Source organism: Hylobates moloch, unplaced genomic scaffold (genome assembly GCF_009828535.3).
Source record: "Hylobates moloch isolate HMO894 unplaced genomic scaffold, HMol_V3 SCAFFOLD_5, whole genome shotgun sequence".
NCBI lineage: Eukaryota > Metazoa > Chordata > Mammalia > Primates > Hylobatidae > Hylobates > Hylobates moloch.
This window is the reverse complement of record NW_026652280.1, coordinates 26003706-26019665: the sequence shown is the minus strand read 5'-3', so window position 1 is coordinate 26019665 and position 15960 is coordinate 26003706. Positions and strand designations below refer to the sequence as shown.

At 35.7% G+C, this 15960-nt stretch overlaps 1 protein-coding gene across 1 annotated transcript in view; it reads right to left on the bottom strand.

Annotated features, from left to right (window-relative positions):
* Nucleotides 1-15960, bottom strand: part of LOC116468081 (uncharacterized) — a 275302-nt gene that overhangs the window by 105245 nt on the left and 154097 nt on the right. The window contains exon 3 of the mRNA XM_058438333.1: nt 11577-11663. Within this exon, the coding sequence (XP_058294316.1) occupies nt 11577-11630 (54 nt within the window). The 5' untranslated portion in view covers nt 11631-11663. The remainder of the gene's footprint in view (nt 1-11576; nt 11664-15960) is intronic.

Sequence of the window (15960 nt, the reverse complement as noted above, 5' to 3'; positions counted from 1 at the left end):
CTCAAGGAGAACTACAAACCACTGCTCAATGAAATAAAAGAGGATACAAACAAATGGAAGAACATTCCATGCTCATGGGTAGGAAGAATCAATATCATGAAAATGGCCATACTGCCCAAGGTAATTTATAGATTCAATGCCATCCCCATCAAGCTACCAATGACTTTCTTCACAGAATTGGAAAAAAACTACTTTAAAGTTCATATGGAATCAAAAAAGAGCCCACATCATCAAGTCAATCACCATCAACCAAGGTGAAAAATTATTGCAACTTTGAAAACAGAAATGTCTCTAAAAATTAAAATTGAAGAGACTCAGAGTTTAAGAAACACAAGGCCACGAATCCCCCCATGAGACAGACTTCCTTGAGGACAATGACTATCTTACATTTCTGTGTACCATGTGCCTGTAATAGTGTTGGAAACAGAGTAGGCACTCAATAAATATTTGTCAAACTATACTTCATTGAATTATCTTCAGTTCATGCGTGGGAAAAAGTACTTTCCATGCTATCATGATTGTTCACCTGAGAAATCAAATTAAGAATTTGATTATGCTCAAGTATCTCATTCTAAAATGAACTTTGTTACCTAGAGTAAAAATGTAAAACTACCTTTCATTGAGAAAATGAAGTAACAATAAAATTATAGAGACAACTGTAAGTCAAATTAGGTGAGATATCCCCCATTTGCATTCATGAAATAAATTATTGAATAGCTTTGGTGATCTTTTTTCTGTCAAATAGATAAATCCCACTGAAAGATGGCAACTTTTGTTGTGGCTTCTTCCCTTGCTTACTTTAATGAAGTAAAAAGCTAAGAAAATATTTGAGAATTTTTTTCAAATTGATGGCTCTGCCTCTTTTATCATGCTTCTTTATTTGAATAACAAAAATATTAATGAATTCTTTCTCAGTACAGGCAATTTCCCTTTTTTTTTTTTTTTTTTGGCAGGAGAATTGAGCCTTCTCATACAAATTTGATTTTTGCTATTCATGATACTTGTTTAGTCGTTCTACAGGTAATAGTATGTGGGCATCAGCAGTAATACAATTTGTGCAGAGTGGAAAATATGCCTAGAGTGCTAGACATGCAGAAATGCTAAGCACAAGGCCAAATGTCAGCATCAAGACAGGAGCTTGACGAATCACCTTTGAAGGTTCTGTTATCGATGTTTTCTCCTGATGTGCACGATGTGTTCTCTCTGTTGATTAACTCCATGACCTTGGACCATTCACAATTGCTCTAATTCAGTTTCCTCATCTGAAAGGGGGTATGTGATCAAAGGGATGAGGAAATTATGGGAGAGTAGAACATCATAGACCCAACTACATGCAGAATGGGAGATGATGAACCCAGCCAGTTCCTTTGGAATGGCCCATGAATACAAAGCTTTATTCACTCATCAGGGTCTGGACACACATTACACTACAAGGCTGTAGTAAAAGCTGTAGACTAACTCAGAAATAAGACTCCCAGCAAAATGCATGTGAATATATTAAGCAAGTTAAGAAAGGCTGGAGACTAGGAAGATGACTGTTCCACTAAGAAGTTCGATCTTATTTTTTCCTGAAAATATACCTCGGAAGGTCAGCACAAGATGGAAATCTGTCTAAAAAGAGAAGCAATGAACATTAATAGAATCAACTCTCGATTCTCTTAAAGCAGATTATCCTTGACAAAGCTTGCCAGCAAAAACAATATTCCACTTCGCTGCTTAATTTGTTAACAGCTCACATCTATTTACCCTTAACTTGGCGTGTAGCCTGCATTCAAGCTCTACAATCATTTGGAAACGTGAAACTCATAGACTATTGGGGATGGCAGGGCCTTTACAAATCATCTAGGCCTATCATCAATCTGAACAGCTCTCAGAAGCTTGAACAATCCCACAGATGTGGAACTCACTTCTCCCTGAGGCAACCTATTCTATCTTTGGAGCAAGTTTTTGCTCTGGGAAGAATGAAAGTAATAGCTGTGCTTGAGCTGCATTGCTTTGCTGATCTGACACACAAACTCTCCTCTCCCATGCTTTCCTAGCATAGACTAGGCCACAGGGAGAAGTTGAGAGCATTTTAGAAAGAAAATGGAAAGTTTCCTATTTAGATTGTTTTGACAGATAGAAGCCCAAAATCTTCAAAACAATTACAGTGTAAATAAAACTTTCATATCATAAATAATCACTTATTAATATTAACAAAATTATTTTCCAAAATCAATATAAAAGATTATGATAAACACTAACTGTGATTACCCATATTTTAGTTGTCTCATGTGTCCGTGTGAAGAGACCATCAAACAGGCTTTGTGTGAGCAACAAGGCTGTTTATTTCACCTGGGTGCAGGCGGGCTGAATCCAAAAAAGGAGTCAGCAAAGGGTGGTGGATTATCATCAGTTCTTATAGGTTTTGGGATAGGCAGTGGAGTTAGGAGCAATGTTTTGGGGGCAGGTAGTGGATCTCACAAAGTGCATTCTCAAGGGTGGGGAGAATTACAAAGAACCTTCTTAAGGGTGGGCGAGATTACAAAGTACATTGATCAGTTAGGGTGGGGCAGAAACAAATTACAATGGTGGAATGTCATCAGTTAAGGCTATTTTCACTTCTTTTGTGGATCTTCAGTTGCTTCAGGCCATCTGGATGTATACGTGCAGGTCACTGGGGAAATGATGGCTTAGCTTGGGCTCAGAGGCCTGACATGAGTCTCATACTGCCTCCTCTTACAGGGCTTAAGACACTTCCCCCAATAGGAAGCATGAGCGTGTAGCAAAATACTAATCTTCGCTCCTTCCCTGGCACTATTAACATTACATCTAATTCATAATACACACACACACACACACACACACACACACCCTCGTTTCATCTTGATCCTCCTAAAACCATAATGCTGATATTTCTTTCCTTCCCAGTCTTTGTAATCCTTAACTCTCAAAAAGCATTATATTCTTGCTATCTCTACTTCTTTGCTACTCTAACTCACTGCCACCTGACTTTTATCCCCAGTATTGTGCTAATAGTGGAGATAAAAACAAATGCCTAAATGGCAAGTACAAAGAACATTTTTCAGATCGTAATTCTAGCAGACTCAAGAATGCACCTGATTTTGTTGATCACTAGCTTTGTCTTGGATCTCATCGCTTAGTGCCTGTTACCCAGCTACCCTCAAATTTTCCTGCTGTTCTGCCTTTCCATGAAGTACTGATGCCCTCCAAGGAGCCACATTCTGCAATTTTCTCTTTGCATCGTGTGCTTTCCTTGAGGAGCTCCCCCTACTTTGAGTTTTCTCTATCACCTGTCTACCTCTAACCCTCGCCTCTCCTACAAACTTCAGGCTCATTTGTCCCCATGCAAGGAAAAAAAAAAATGTAATAGTATCTAAAGGATAAATAGGAATTAGTGAAGAGATACAGATGGAAATATATTGGCAGAGGAAAAGAACATCACAAGATAGAAAAGCATATTTAAAAGCTTAGAAACAGCAACAACAACAAAACAGGTAAACCCAAGAAATTAAATGAAGATCAATGTCACCAGAGCAGAGACAAAGAAAGAGTGCAATCAGGATGGAGAGATAGAAAAGAGCTGGGTCATATGAGGTCTTATAATCCATGTAAAGGAGTTCAGTCTAAGGGTAAGAGAAAATAGGAACACTCAAAGGAATTACATGACCAGATTTGCAATTGCTGTAAATGTCTCCTTGGTGCTAATGTAGGCAATGAATTTAAGGGGAAAGGGAGGGATGCGAAGCATTAACAGGATTATTCAGAAGTCTATTCAAGAGTTGATGAGGAGGCTGGACTAAGACAGTGACCGTTGAGATAGGAAGCATAGAGGTGAGGTGAGATTTAAATCTATTTGCTTTGTAAAATGAATAAGGTTTAATTGCTGACAGGATTTGTGAAGTAGAGGAGAGGAAGGAGTAGCTTTCTAAGTAGGATAACTTGATGGATGCTGGTACCTTTCACTGACAGGAGAAGCTGAAAGTAGGGTGGAAGCCAGAAATACAAGTTAAGCATCCAACATAAATATCAAACTATTTTGCAGACATTGCCATAGAGTTATCCCACAGGCATCTCAAAATAAGTAAGTCTAAACCTCACAAGAGACTGTGGGAGGGAATATTCACCAAAAGAAAAAATAATTTTGATAGGCTATTACTAGAGGAAAGTAGAATATAAACTGGACAAGCAAAAAACCACAGCTCTCCTTTGCATTTTCCTCTCAAAACCACTTTCCCCACTCTGGTTTTGTCCTTTATTTTCCATGGCCAAAAGTATATTTTTGGCATTTCCTATATTTCTCATTAGTCTCTATCTAAGAGACAACCTTTACAACCTTTATATTGCCATGAGATTGACCTTCCTAAAGAACCACTTTGCCACATTACTCCCTTATGTTAAAATCTTCACTAGCTTTCATTGTCTACCAAATGACCTACAAATTATTCAGGCCCCTTGGGATCTGTCTTCACCTTCTTTTCTAGGCATGGCCAAATTTACCTACACAAAGCCCTTAAAAGGCCACGACAGGCTGCTGATCCATCAAAGAGCCTTTAAGATTTTACCACTGCCATGCTTTAGATTATGTTGCCTTCCATTTTATCCATCTGCAATGCTCATCAACATTGGAGCCATCCTTCAGAGTCCAGTCCAGATGTAAACACATCCTTGAATCCTACCCAAATAACTGTCAGAAGTGATTGTGCTCTTCTCTGAGTTCCTATACAAATATATTGCAGAATTTGTTCAGTCTAGAACCATCATATAGATAGATAATGGCTACAGGGAGCATTAGACCAAACAACTAATTATTTGTAAGCTTTTGATTTATCTCAAAAATTCCACTGTTTACTGATGACAGTGTTGAATAGCCCTGTGCTTTGGAATGTCAGCAAAGTGTAGACATCCCCCCACTTCCTTATGTTCTGGGATCTAATAGCAAATGACCACCTACCCTAGCATATTCCAAAATTATAATATGCACTCTTCCTCAGTCACACAAATGAGACTCAACTCTATGTTTCCTCATGACTCACTTGTTTACTTGCTTCTATAAAACTTCAGGTTTTGCCTTCATCTTTGATACATTTCTCACTAATGAACATTATCCTCAATGCAGTAACCTAAACAAAATCATCTCTTTAATTGTCCTGTGCATTTTGTTTTTCACACTGGTTTGAGAGATGGAATATACAAATGGACGATAACCAAATCCTATACATAAATGTAACTCTACCCACAACCTGCAGCAACCTGCCCCAGAAACCATCCATTATCTACAATAACCATCCCAGGAAATCAGCCTACTAAAAGTTGGACTTGTAGAAATTCACACTGCTATCTCTAGCAAAAATTGAGGAAGCCAACCAAAAGTCCCTGTAACAATCAGTGCAAAATGGCCAGGGCTTGGTTAATAACTAACATCTTCCCTAATTTTTGCCCCTGCTTTCAAATCAGGACCAATAAGAGAAACCAAAATATGCACCCCTAGTTAATCACATTGGATGCTTTTCATCGAGTTGGCTGCCTAAGCTTCCTCATGCCAATAGCCCCCAGTCAATGCATATCTGAAGCCTTCCCTTTTTTCCACTACAAAGCTTTCCCACTTTGCCTGCCTTTGAGTCTCTGCCAAAACACAAGGGATGGTGGCTGACTCCCTCGCTATAGAAGCTCTGAATAAATAGCCTTTATTTGTTCTCATTTGCTTATTTTCATGGCTTGACAGAATTATACTAATTTCTAAATCTCTTTGCATGTGTAATAATTTCACAAAATGGTATCAAAATGATTTTACTACAACCTTCCATTAATGGTAAATCATTTGCTTTTGCTCATTTGCATGTATGTGTATCATGTATCTTTACTTTAATGCATTACTCTTAAAGATGTAAAGTAAGTACATTAATATATGATGGAAAAATGGAACCAGTAGTTATTTTCTTTGATTCCTTATTTCAAATGTTTATCTCCATCTAGTTATTTATTTTCAATACATGTTTGGGAGAAGTTTTTTCTTAGTCAAAACAGTGCATTTTCCAGAGAAATTGACACTATATTATATCACTTATTTTCAGCAGATTGACATGATTTAATTAAACATGAACATTTACTTAGATTATTTCTACCAAACCTCTAAATATTTTACATTCAACTATTTTCCATAAAGCAGTCTAAGAAACAATTTAACCAACTGAGGACAATCACAAGGAAGGGCCTTGGATGAACAGTTCGAGACTTATTCTATTCTTTGCTCTATATAAATAGTATTTCAAACTTTGCAAAATAAATTCTTCTCATCTAGGGAAGAACATTCATTTTTATTGCTTTTTTTTTTTTGCTCCTACTGACTGTGACAGTTTTGCCTATTCTCCTCAAATGGAAAAGTAAGTAATAATAGGAATGATAACCCACATCATGCTAGCAGAAGCAGCATCTGTTAAAAATCCCTCTAGTTTTTCTGCAGCTCTAGAATGAAAGAAATATATACATCAGTTATCACATACTCATTTCCATTTCCATCTTGCAGGTAATACAGGACTTTGCTTACCTCTGTTAAAACTTCAAAATCTAATGAGTTGGTTAAGGATAAGAAAGACTATATGATCAATTATATTTACTTTTTATTTCAATCATTTTTCTATGTCTAAAAAATGACAACAAAAAGCCTTTGCCATTTGCATTTTTCTAGTCAATTTCCTTCCCAACAGGTTGCTGTTTTATGAAATTGACTTAACCCCGTTGTTGTGGGTGTTAAGGTTGCAAAGGCAATAGAGAAAAGGCATTTTTTGACAATTGCTTGAAGTAAGCATGAAAATGAACTTGGAAAAATTTTACTGCTATATAAGCATATGTCTTGGGGAAATGTCAGCCAAAGTTTTTCCAGAGAAAAACCAATAATGTGCATCTCTAGGTGGGTCCAAGATTCCACATTTACCACTTAAAGGGAGGCAGCTGCTGTTCACTAATCTTAACAGAGGAACTTGGCTCCTATCCAAACAAAATGTTCTGGGAAATCAAAGCCCTGATTATCATTATTATCATCATTTTAAACAACAGACTCATTAACCAGCCAAATGAACAAAGTCAGTTCAAATTTGTCATTTGGACCAAATCTGAGGTCATGTTTTGACATTTTGATGTACATAATTGTTGTTATGAGAGTCCTTTTAATCACCAAGCACATTGTGCCAAAGTATGTAGAAACATTTTAGAACCAGTGACTCTTCTCTATGTTTTTGTTTTGTTTTGTTTGGTTTGGTTTGGTTCGTTGGTTGTTTTGGGCCTTGGGTTTATTTGTTCAAATAGCACAGGAGGACATCAACCCCATGCAGAGGGCAGCACAGTGGTCACCCCAATCCTTCTATCTTTACAGTGGCAGACAAAAGCCTCAACTCAGGAGCCTTCTGGGGGCCTGGGTACCTTTGGGACCCTGAACTGGAACTGGAACTGGAGCTGGAGCTAGAGCCACAGCCACAGCCTGGGCCTTGGTTTGACTGAGCCTTGGCCTTGGCTTCTGGCAAGCAGAGCCTGAGACCTTTGGAGACGCAGGCACAAGGATGCCTTCCAAACTTGGGGTGGGTGATGTAGGCAAGTCAATCAAGCTCATGGCTGATGCCCTTTGGGATCATGGGCTTGACCTCCCTGGGCTTTCGGGGAGCTTAGCGTGTGTACTCATGGCCTTGGTGCCGTTGGTGGGCATCCGCTTCAGGCCCTTCTTGTCATGCTTTTTGGCAAAGCACCTGTTCCTGAGAAACCTGGGATCCATTCTCTTACAACATCTGTATCTTTGTGACTGGCATTTCTTGATCTATTTCTATGTCATTTCCAGGACTGGCTGTACATCATATGGTTCTTGGACTTGGTCACAGCTGCACCTATACCCACAGCTTATATGTTTATAGACTAAGAATGACATATTTACATGAACACAGGCACAGGATATATTGCTTCTAATCTAGCATATGCTTTACCAAGCGCTTTAAGAGAATAAACTTCTAAAATAATTAGAATGGTTATCGTTTAACAGGTATAAAGTTTCAGTTTTGCAAGATGCAAAGAGTTCTGGAAATTGGGTGCACCACAATGTGAATGTACTTAACACTGGATTGTGCATTTAAAAATGATGGAGGTGGTAAGTTTTCTGTTTTGTATACTTACCATAATTAAAAATAAGAAAACAACTAAAATAATCAGAATGTGGTATTAATATTTAATAACCACTAGATTAATACAGTTCCTGAACACATCCCTCTGTGTGAAAATGGTCAAAGTAAGCCCATCAAATTCCAGCTTGTCATTCATCTCAACTTTCATTAATCTTGAAAATCATCTCTAAACCCCTATTCCCAAAATGCTACCAAATGCAGTACTGAAGTGATATATTCAGTTTGCTCAGCTATCAAGGGCAACATTACTTTTCATCTAAATCAGCTAAGAATTTCTTTCTTTAGGAATTTCTTACTGCTTTGTGTGAGGTAGCTGGGTTATTGATAAAAAAAGAAAAAGTAGCCCCTAACAAATGAGAGCAGAAAAGGGGAGGCTTGATGAATTCCAAAAAGCATGGCTTATATCTAAGACTTCCTTCTTTCCTTTCTGGTTCCTTTCTGGTTTACCCAGAGAAAGAAGCCTCATTTAAAAAGTTTATGTTTTCTCACAAAATTTAAAGCACTCTGGGAAACTAAGCTTTGTGTTTCTAACCTAGAGAAAATAGAAGGAAAACAAATACATAGGAAAATTAGGCTATAGTGCTGGCTTTCTTACTCTGGTTTTTCTTCAGATTATATTATTTCTATATTATGAATACATGTTTTATGAAGCCCATTTGCATCTATTATCTCAGTTAATCTCATTAAGCTTTACCAAAATCCTGAAAAGTAGATATTATTGTCATTAGCTCATAGATAAAGTAATTTATATTCAGAAGAGTTAGTTGTCTGATTTCAAACAGCTAAGAAGTGGTAGAACTGAGAACCTATCTCAGATCTTTTAATTCCAAACCTGCTTTATTTTCCACTCTGCCGAAAGTCACACAGACTGATTTAGTCTGTGGTTAACATTTCCCAGAAGGTACAAAAGTGCCTGTTCTTCATTTTTGATCATTTATTTGCCATAAAGGGCAAATGTCTCTACTGAAAAGAATGACTGTTATATCCAAACAGATAAAATAACAGAGGATTTGCTGAGTCCGAGTAACTGTCCATTTAACATACTATAAATAAAAGGTGATTTATTATAAGCATTCAGGGGAGACTTTCCAGAGCTACAGTTACGTGCTGTAGTTGGGTTTTGCTTTGACCTGGAACTAAAATCAGAACTAGAAGGAAGCTTGTGGGCCCCTATCCTGACTCTGTCCCATCTTCCTGATTCCCTTTGACACTCGTAACTCCCAAAAGTGGAACCCAAATATGCAACTTCAGTTCTAACATCAACTTACAAGTTCAGTGTTCTCAAATATAGGACCCATACTTGTCATGCTCAAATTCTTAATTTCTGGGAGAGAAAAATCCAGAGAATCAGCTCATGTCAAGACTCTCCACCTCATTTGGTATACATTGACCATAATGATCAGATTAGGTGTTTTACTCTTTGGCAAATGAACAAAATAAATATACCTCCTGTGCTATGGACTAGTTAAGCACCTGTCTATCCATTTATTTTTATTTTCATTATCATTATTATTTTTAATTTTTTTGTGGGTATATCATAGGTGTATATATTTATGGAGTACATGAGATGTTTTGATACAGACATGCAATGTGAAATAAGCACATCATGAAAAACAGGTTATCCATCTCCTCAAGCATTTATCCTTTGAGTTACCAACAATCCAATGATCAATTAGACTAATGTATGGTTTGCTCTTAAGAAATTAAAAACCCAATGTTTCACTGATATACGTTGTGCTAACAGAAACATCAGAAAACACAAATTAAAGTGAAAGTCTATTTAACAATTACGAAGTTGGCAAAAGCTGAAAAGTCTAAAAATATCAAGCAGGCAGGGATATAGGAAAAAAGAACCCTCAAATTCTGGTGTATCACATCACTGAGAAATTTAGCTGTATCTATAAAAGTAGACACTATGCTTCCCTATGACCCAAAAATATTCTAATTGTGGTCCTCTAGCAAAATTCTTGTTCATGCGCTGTACACATGGACTGGAGAAATATTTGCAAAATCTGTTTAAATGGTGCCTCTGGGAGAGAGAGAGCTTTTGAATTTGAGAAGGAAACAAGGAAGACATCAAGTGTTACATCTTACATCATTTATACATAAAATAAGATAAAGTAATAAAATATGAACATTAACTGGGTTGAGAACGTAAGACCGTAATGTATTCCCTGTGCATTTAGTTTGTAAACTTTAAAATAAAAATAATGAAAACATAAATAGAGAAATAAACAGCACAGCCTTTTTCCTTTCTGAAAATAAAAAGGAAAAGTGTTCAGTCATGCAGCATGCTAATCGTTTCCTAAGGAAAGTGCTCCTCCCCGCAAACAGGCTCTGCTCTTTTTCTCACCACATCAGACTTCAATATGGGAAAGGAGAATCTGTACAAAATTCATTTTTCTTGTGTGTGGGGGGAATGTGGGGTTTGGGTATGAGTGTGTGCATGTGTATTTGGAAGTAGGAAGTAGTTTATAAGGCGAGGTCAGGCTCCTGATGCAGAAGTGGCATTGGTGCCAGTAGGATTTATAGTTTCTACAATTGCATATAGCCTATCATTGGGTAACAAGCCACAGCAACAGCAGTTTCCCTATCAGATAGTTCTGTGTTGTGATTTTAACATTAATTTTGGAAATTTAATCTCAAGCCTAGTGAGGTTTCACTTCTCTAAAAAATTCAGTGAGCTACTCAATATCTATTCAACTCTTTTTATGGGAAAACGTAACACAGGTTCAGAAAAAGGTATTTCAAATGGTAGCTTAGTGAATTATTATTGTAAGGATACCCTTTGTAACCACAATTCAGGGGAAGAAATAGAACTTGCCATCTACCCTAGAGCCAATCGCCACTCTTCCTTCTAATTAAAATTTAAAGTAATTATTTACTTGTTTTTCATTATAGCTTTATTACCAGAGTATAAATGTTTAAATAATACAGTTACTTGTTTTAAAAACTTTGTCTCTCTCTCCCTACCCCAATTCTTTTTTTTTTTTTTTTTTTTTTGAGACGGAGTCTCGCTTTGTTGCACAGGCTGGAGTGCAGTGGTGCGATCTCAGCTCACTGCAAGCTCTGCCTCCCGGGTTCATGCCATTCTCCTGCCTCAACCTCCCGAGTAGCTGGGACTCCAGGTGCCCGCCACCACGCCCGGCTAACTTTCTGTATTTTTTAGTAGAGACGCAGCCCTAATCTCTCCTTTTTGTCCACTCCCTCTCTTGCCCCCCACCCCCAATATCCCTATAATCTATATGTTAAAGAACTGGGTTATTTAACTTGTAGTTTCCACAGGATGTCTTTTTCTATTGTAGCTCTGTAGTGGAATTTTACATGTTTCATTGTTTTCTGTATTTCCTGTAACTTGCAAGTTACATACAAAAGATTGATCATATTCTGATTTGATTTTTTTAAAATTACCTTATAGTTGGTGTTGTTTTCTTCAGTCAACAGGTCCACAGAGCTGTCTTTCATTCTGTAGGTTTATCAGCAACTGATGCTCAAAACCTATTAGGCATTGCAAAAAAGGTAATATTCTAATTTGATCATTGCTTCTTCAATTATTAGCTAGACTACACCTATGAAGAGACATTTTTTCTGCATCTCCTATGTAATTACCCAGTAGAACAACTCTTAATTTAGAACAACTTAGTTCTTTTCCTTATTTATTGGCTTTGAAATATTTATTTGGTCTTATGCTAACTTCTAAAGGTGACCAATTAATTTATGAAGTCCACTTTGAACTCACATATTTAGACATACTTCATGTTTACCAAAACATAACAGTTACTATCCTATTGACAAATTGTCCCCTATTTAGACACTGGGCCTCTTCAAATTGGCTCCTAAGTCCATTAGCCATGACCCTTTTAGTCTCTGATAGCTTCAGTGGTATCTACAGTGACAAGATGTTTCTGGATTATCTTGAAAACGTTGACCCAGATCTCTGGAATCACACATTACTCCAAGATGCCTTTATTTGTTTGTTTGTTTGTCTTAAGAGGAAAATTGTTTTTACTATGCTGCATTTGGACTTCAGGAATGTTCATTACTATTAGGCTATCCATTATTTTGACATTTTCAATGAGCAGATCTAGAACACACACACACATACACACATATTTCCAAAGAGAAAATTCTTCACGAACTGAAAATAATACGACTTTCTATTCAATTTCAAAATGGCAGGGTATTGACATAAGCTCATTTATTTTATATCTATATCTCATTCCTCTACCCTGAGAATGTGATTTTCAAGATCACTAGAGAAGATAAATAAAATGCCACATAATTATGTACTTGTGCCATCCCATGTGTTACCTTCACAACAACCTCAGAATTACAATACCAATATTAACATCACCAATCAAAATGATTACTCAAAGTAGTTAAAAAGATTTTTGCTTATGTTTTCCCACTTCTCTCTCAATTTTTGCATATTCACATTGTCAGAGCATATCAACATGATATACTATGTTCTTTTCATATAGTCCTCATTTTGTATTAGTTGTTTGAGCAAATATTTTATTAACAATCATCCCCAGTATTTATGTCAATGTGTCTTTGGTCATTTTCTCTGAGGTTCATGTTCCAGCAAATGGCACAGAAGGGATTTACAGGAACAATATTTTCTAAATTCTTGGATACAGATAAAAATGGGCTTTAAAATGGGAAGTCAGTTTGGCTTGACTTAGTTTTTGACCCACATTTTCTGTCTATGAGTATCTCAACTACATTATAATGCATTATAAATGTGTAATAAAATTTCACATGTACCCCCTTAATTTGTACAAATAGTTTTAAAAATATGTAAAAGAACTGAAAAAAGTGCATGCTCCAATTCTCTTGATATAAAGTGTTGCTGTTTAAAAGCTGATAAAAATATGAGTTTCTTCTAAGTAACTCGGTGATTTTCCTGAATGTTTAATAACTATTTGTGCTTTTTCTTTAATGTCTCATAATGTTACTTTAATATATCTTGATATGGGTTTTTCTGAGTCAATTTTCTCAAATACAAATGTATTCTTTCAAACTGTAATTTTAAATAGATGTATTTTTTAATTTTAGTACAGTTGATGGGTTTTGTTTTGTTTTAAAAGTGTATCATTTAGTGACTATTGTGTTTCCTGCCTTTTTATTTGAGGAAAAGGGAAGCTGGAGGCACTACTATAGTACCTATTTTGAATTTTTTTGCTTACTGTTTTTCTCAAATACTTTTATCATTTTATTTCTTTTTTTGTTTCTTGACTCTTTCTCATTTTCAGTTTCTATTTCTCTTCTTGTGGTATCGGCCTGTTTGCTTAAAATTGTGGTTAGGCATTTGTGTCTTGTCAAGGGCCCTACAACTTTCACTAGTGTGTTCTCATGCCCTAAACAGTTCATAATATGAACTAAATAAACATTTGGTTGATTAAATTATGAATATTAGGTGTAAGATTATATTTCTGACTCCATACAACTTTAAAAAAGAAGAAATGGTCGATTAAATCAAAATGTTCAAGCCTAACATTTATCTTCTTATGGCCCATGTTGGGCAAGGGGCAAATATAGTGAGTTTAATGAAAAGTAACTACACAAAGAAACATTAACTTAAAAAACAAAAGTTTGAGACAAGTCAAAATAATTTGAATTCTTAACACATAAAGGTATGGGCTGGGGAGTTAGGTGACTAGTAAAGCTAGTTTAAAAAAAAAAAAGAAGAAGAAGAAGAAAGGTGAAATTCAAAGTGAAAGAATAATGCTTAACTTTCCTGGGAGGAAACATAAAAGGGAAAAGATGGCATGATCCTTTTTTTTTTTTGCCATGAAATCTTTAAGTTAAATAATGTCTTTCTGTATATTCTCAGCTGCTGCACAAGCATTCATTCTATTTCGTCTTTTCCCTAGTAATATTTTAAAATTAAACTCGAATTTTTTTCCTCTCCTCTTAAGAAATGTGTTTAGTTTCTCTCAAGAGAGTTGAGCAAATGCTGGAAGACTGGAAGTACCCAGGTTGCAAAGCTGGCGGGCTATTCACCAGTCGAGATAATTTAACACTTTACTCTATCACTGAGATTACTGTTAACTTTACAGTGTAAGAATTATTTGTTTGCTGTAGTAAATTTAAAAAGACAACATTTTCTGAATATTTATAGTGGTAATCTCTTTAATTTAACATTGTCACTACATTAAGAAAACATCTGTCCAACTTAACCGATTTTGTTACTAAAGAAGAGGAGGAAGAAAAAGGAAAAAGAGGTAACAGTCTCTTTGAAATAAATTTCATAACTCTAAACTGCTTCAAAAATTACATGTCTTAACTCTGGAATAATTATTGATCTCATTTATATTTGATCAAAAGTAATATAATACTAGAAATCACTAATTACTCTAAAACTATCTAAAGATAGTTTTCAGGAAACATTAAAATCATGGCTGTCATACCAATATAGAAATTAACATGCTTTAAAGATTTTACTGTACTTATTTGATATGAGTGAACCAAGCAAATATTAATATTGCTTTAAAAAAGCACAAATTTAAATGAAATAAAGGAATGTTGTTTTGGCTTGCAAATAAGGACAAAAGTGCATTTTCTAGAAGGGAGAAAACAAACTAAAATCATTACCAAACAGGACACCAGCTAAGTATCCATTAGTTATCTACAACTAATAAATAATTGGAAAGTACTTCAAAGACAATAATCAGAGTTAGAATCACATAATCTGGAAGAATATGCTACAGACAGAGCATAGTTTTCTATTGAAACACACATCCACAAATTCTACAGTAATTCCCTAGGGAGCATGATACAAAGAGGAGGCAATAATTCTCAATCTTTACATTTATATTAAATGTCACTAATTTTTGAATATTTTCAAAGAACACAAAAACAGGTTTCTGCTTGCAGTTTTAATTACTTCTTTCTCTATAACATAAGCAAATGAAGACTGGGGGACGGACAGGCAACTTGATAGAAAATCAAAATGAGCAAATACCTAAGCAATAATAAAAGAATAAAAACACATAGAGTTATAAATATATTCTGTACTCAACATATTTTACTTTGGGGAGGTAGGCTTAATGTAAAACAGTCTCTACTGACTACACAAAGATAACGATAAAAACTAAATCAAGTAATGTAGAATTCGGGGTCAGTGGTCCACTGCCAATCAGCGATCTGAAACTCCAAGGGAACCTGACATTAAGTAGAATTAGATTGGTTTAAGTTATGTATTTATTTCCTTATTTATTTTGTTCTACTCCAAGGGCTCAAACTTTACTCAATCCCTCCAAGGAGTAAAGCTAAGGAAATGGGAATGAATGGAAACTGGAGAGATTTAGAAAAAGACCAAATGTATTTTGAAATCTCATTCTAGACAGGAAAGGATACATAGATCTTGCTGACAAATGATTTTGCCTTTTTTAGTAGCTAATTTAGACTAGTATAAAACTGATTTGAATATTTCTATGTCAGTGAGGTAGAAGGTTGAGGGGAATGGGTAATACAATTGTGATTATACAGGTTGTATAGTTGTCCAAGTGGGCTTTCAGGTCTCAAGTGGGGATAAGTGATTTCACAGTACTTTTTATGCAACTCATGGATCATTTTAATCTATCATTTAAAAATATATGAAAATTTCTAGGCAAATTTATTTTATTTTACTATTATCAAATGGAGATATAGCTCTCATAGAATTACATGCAAAATTATTTCTTTTGCCTGAAAATATTATTATTAAACTGCCCGAGAAATAGATGAGGGTATTTGGAAATGGAACGATGAATACTTGTCACAAATGGCTCTGTTCCTAACTACGATGTCC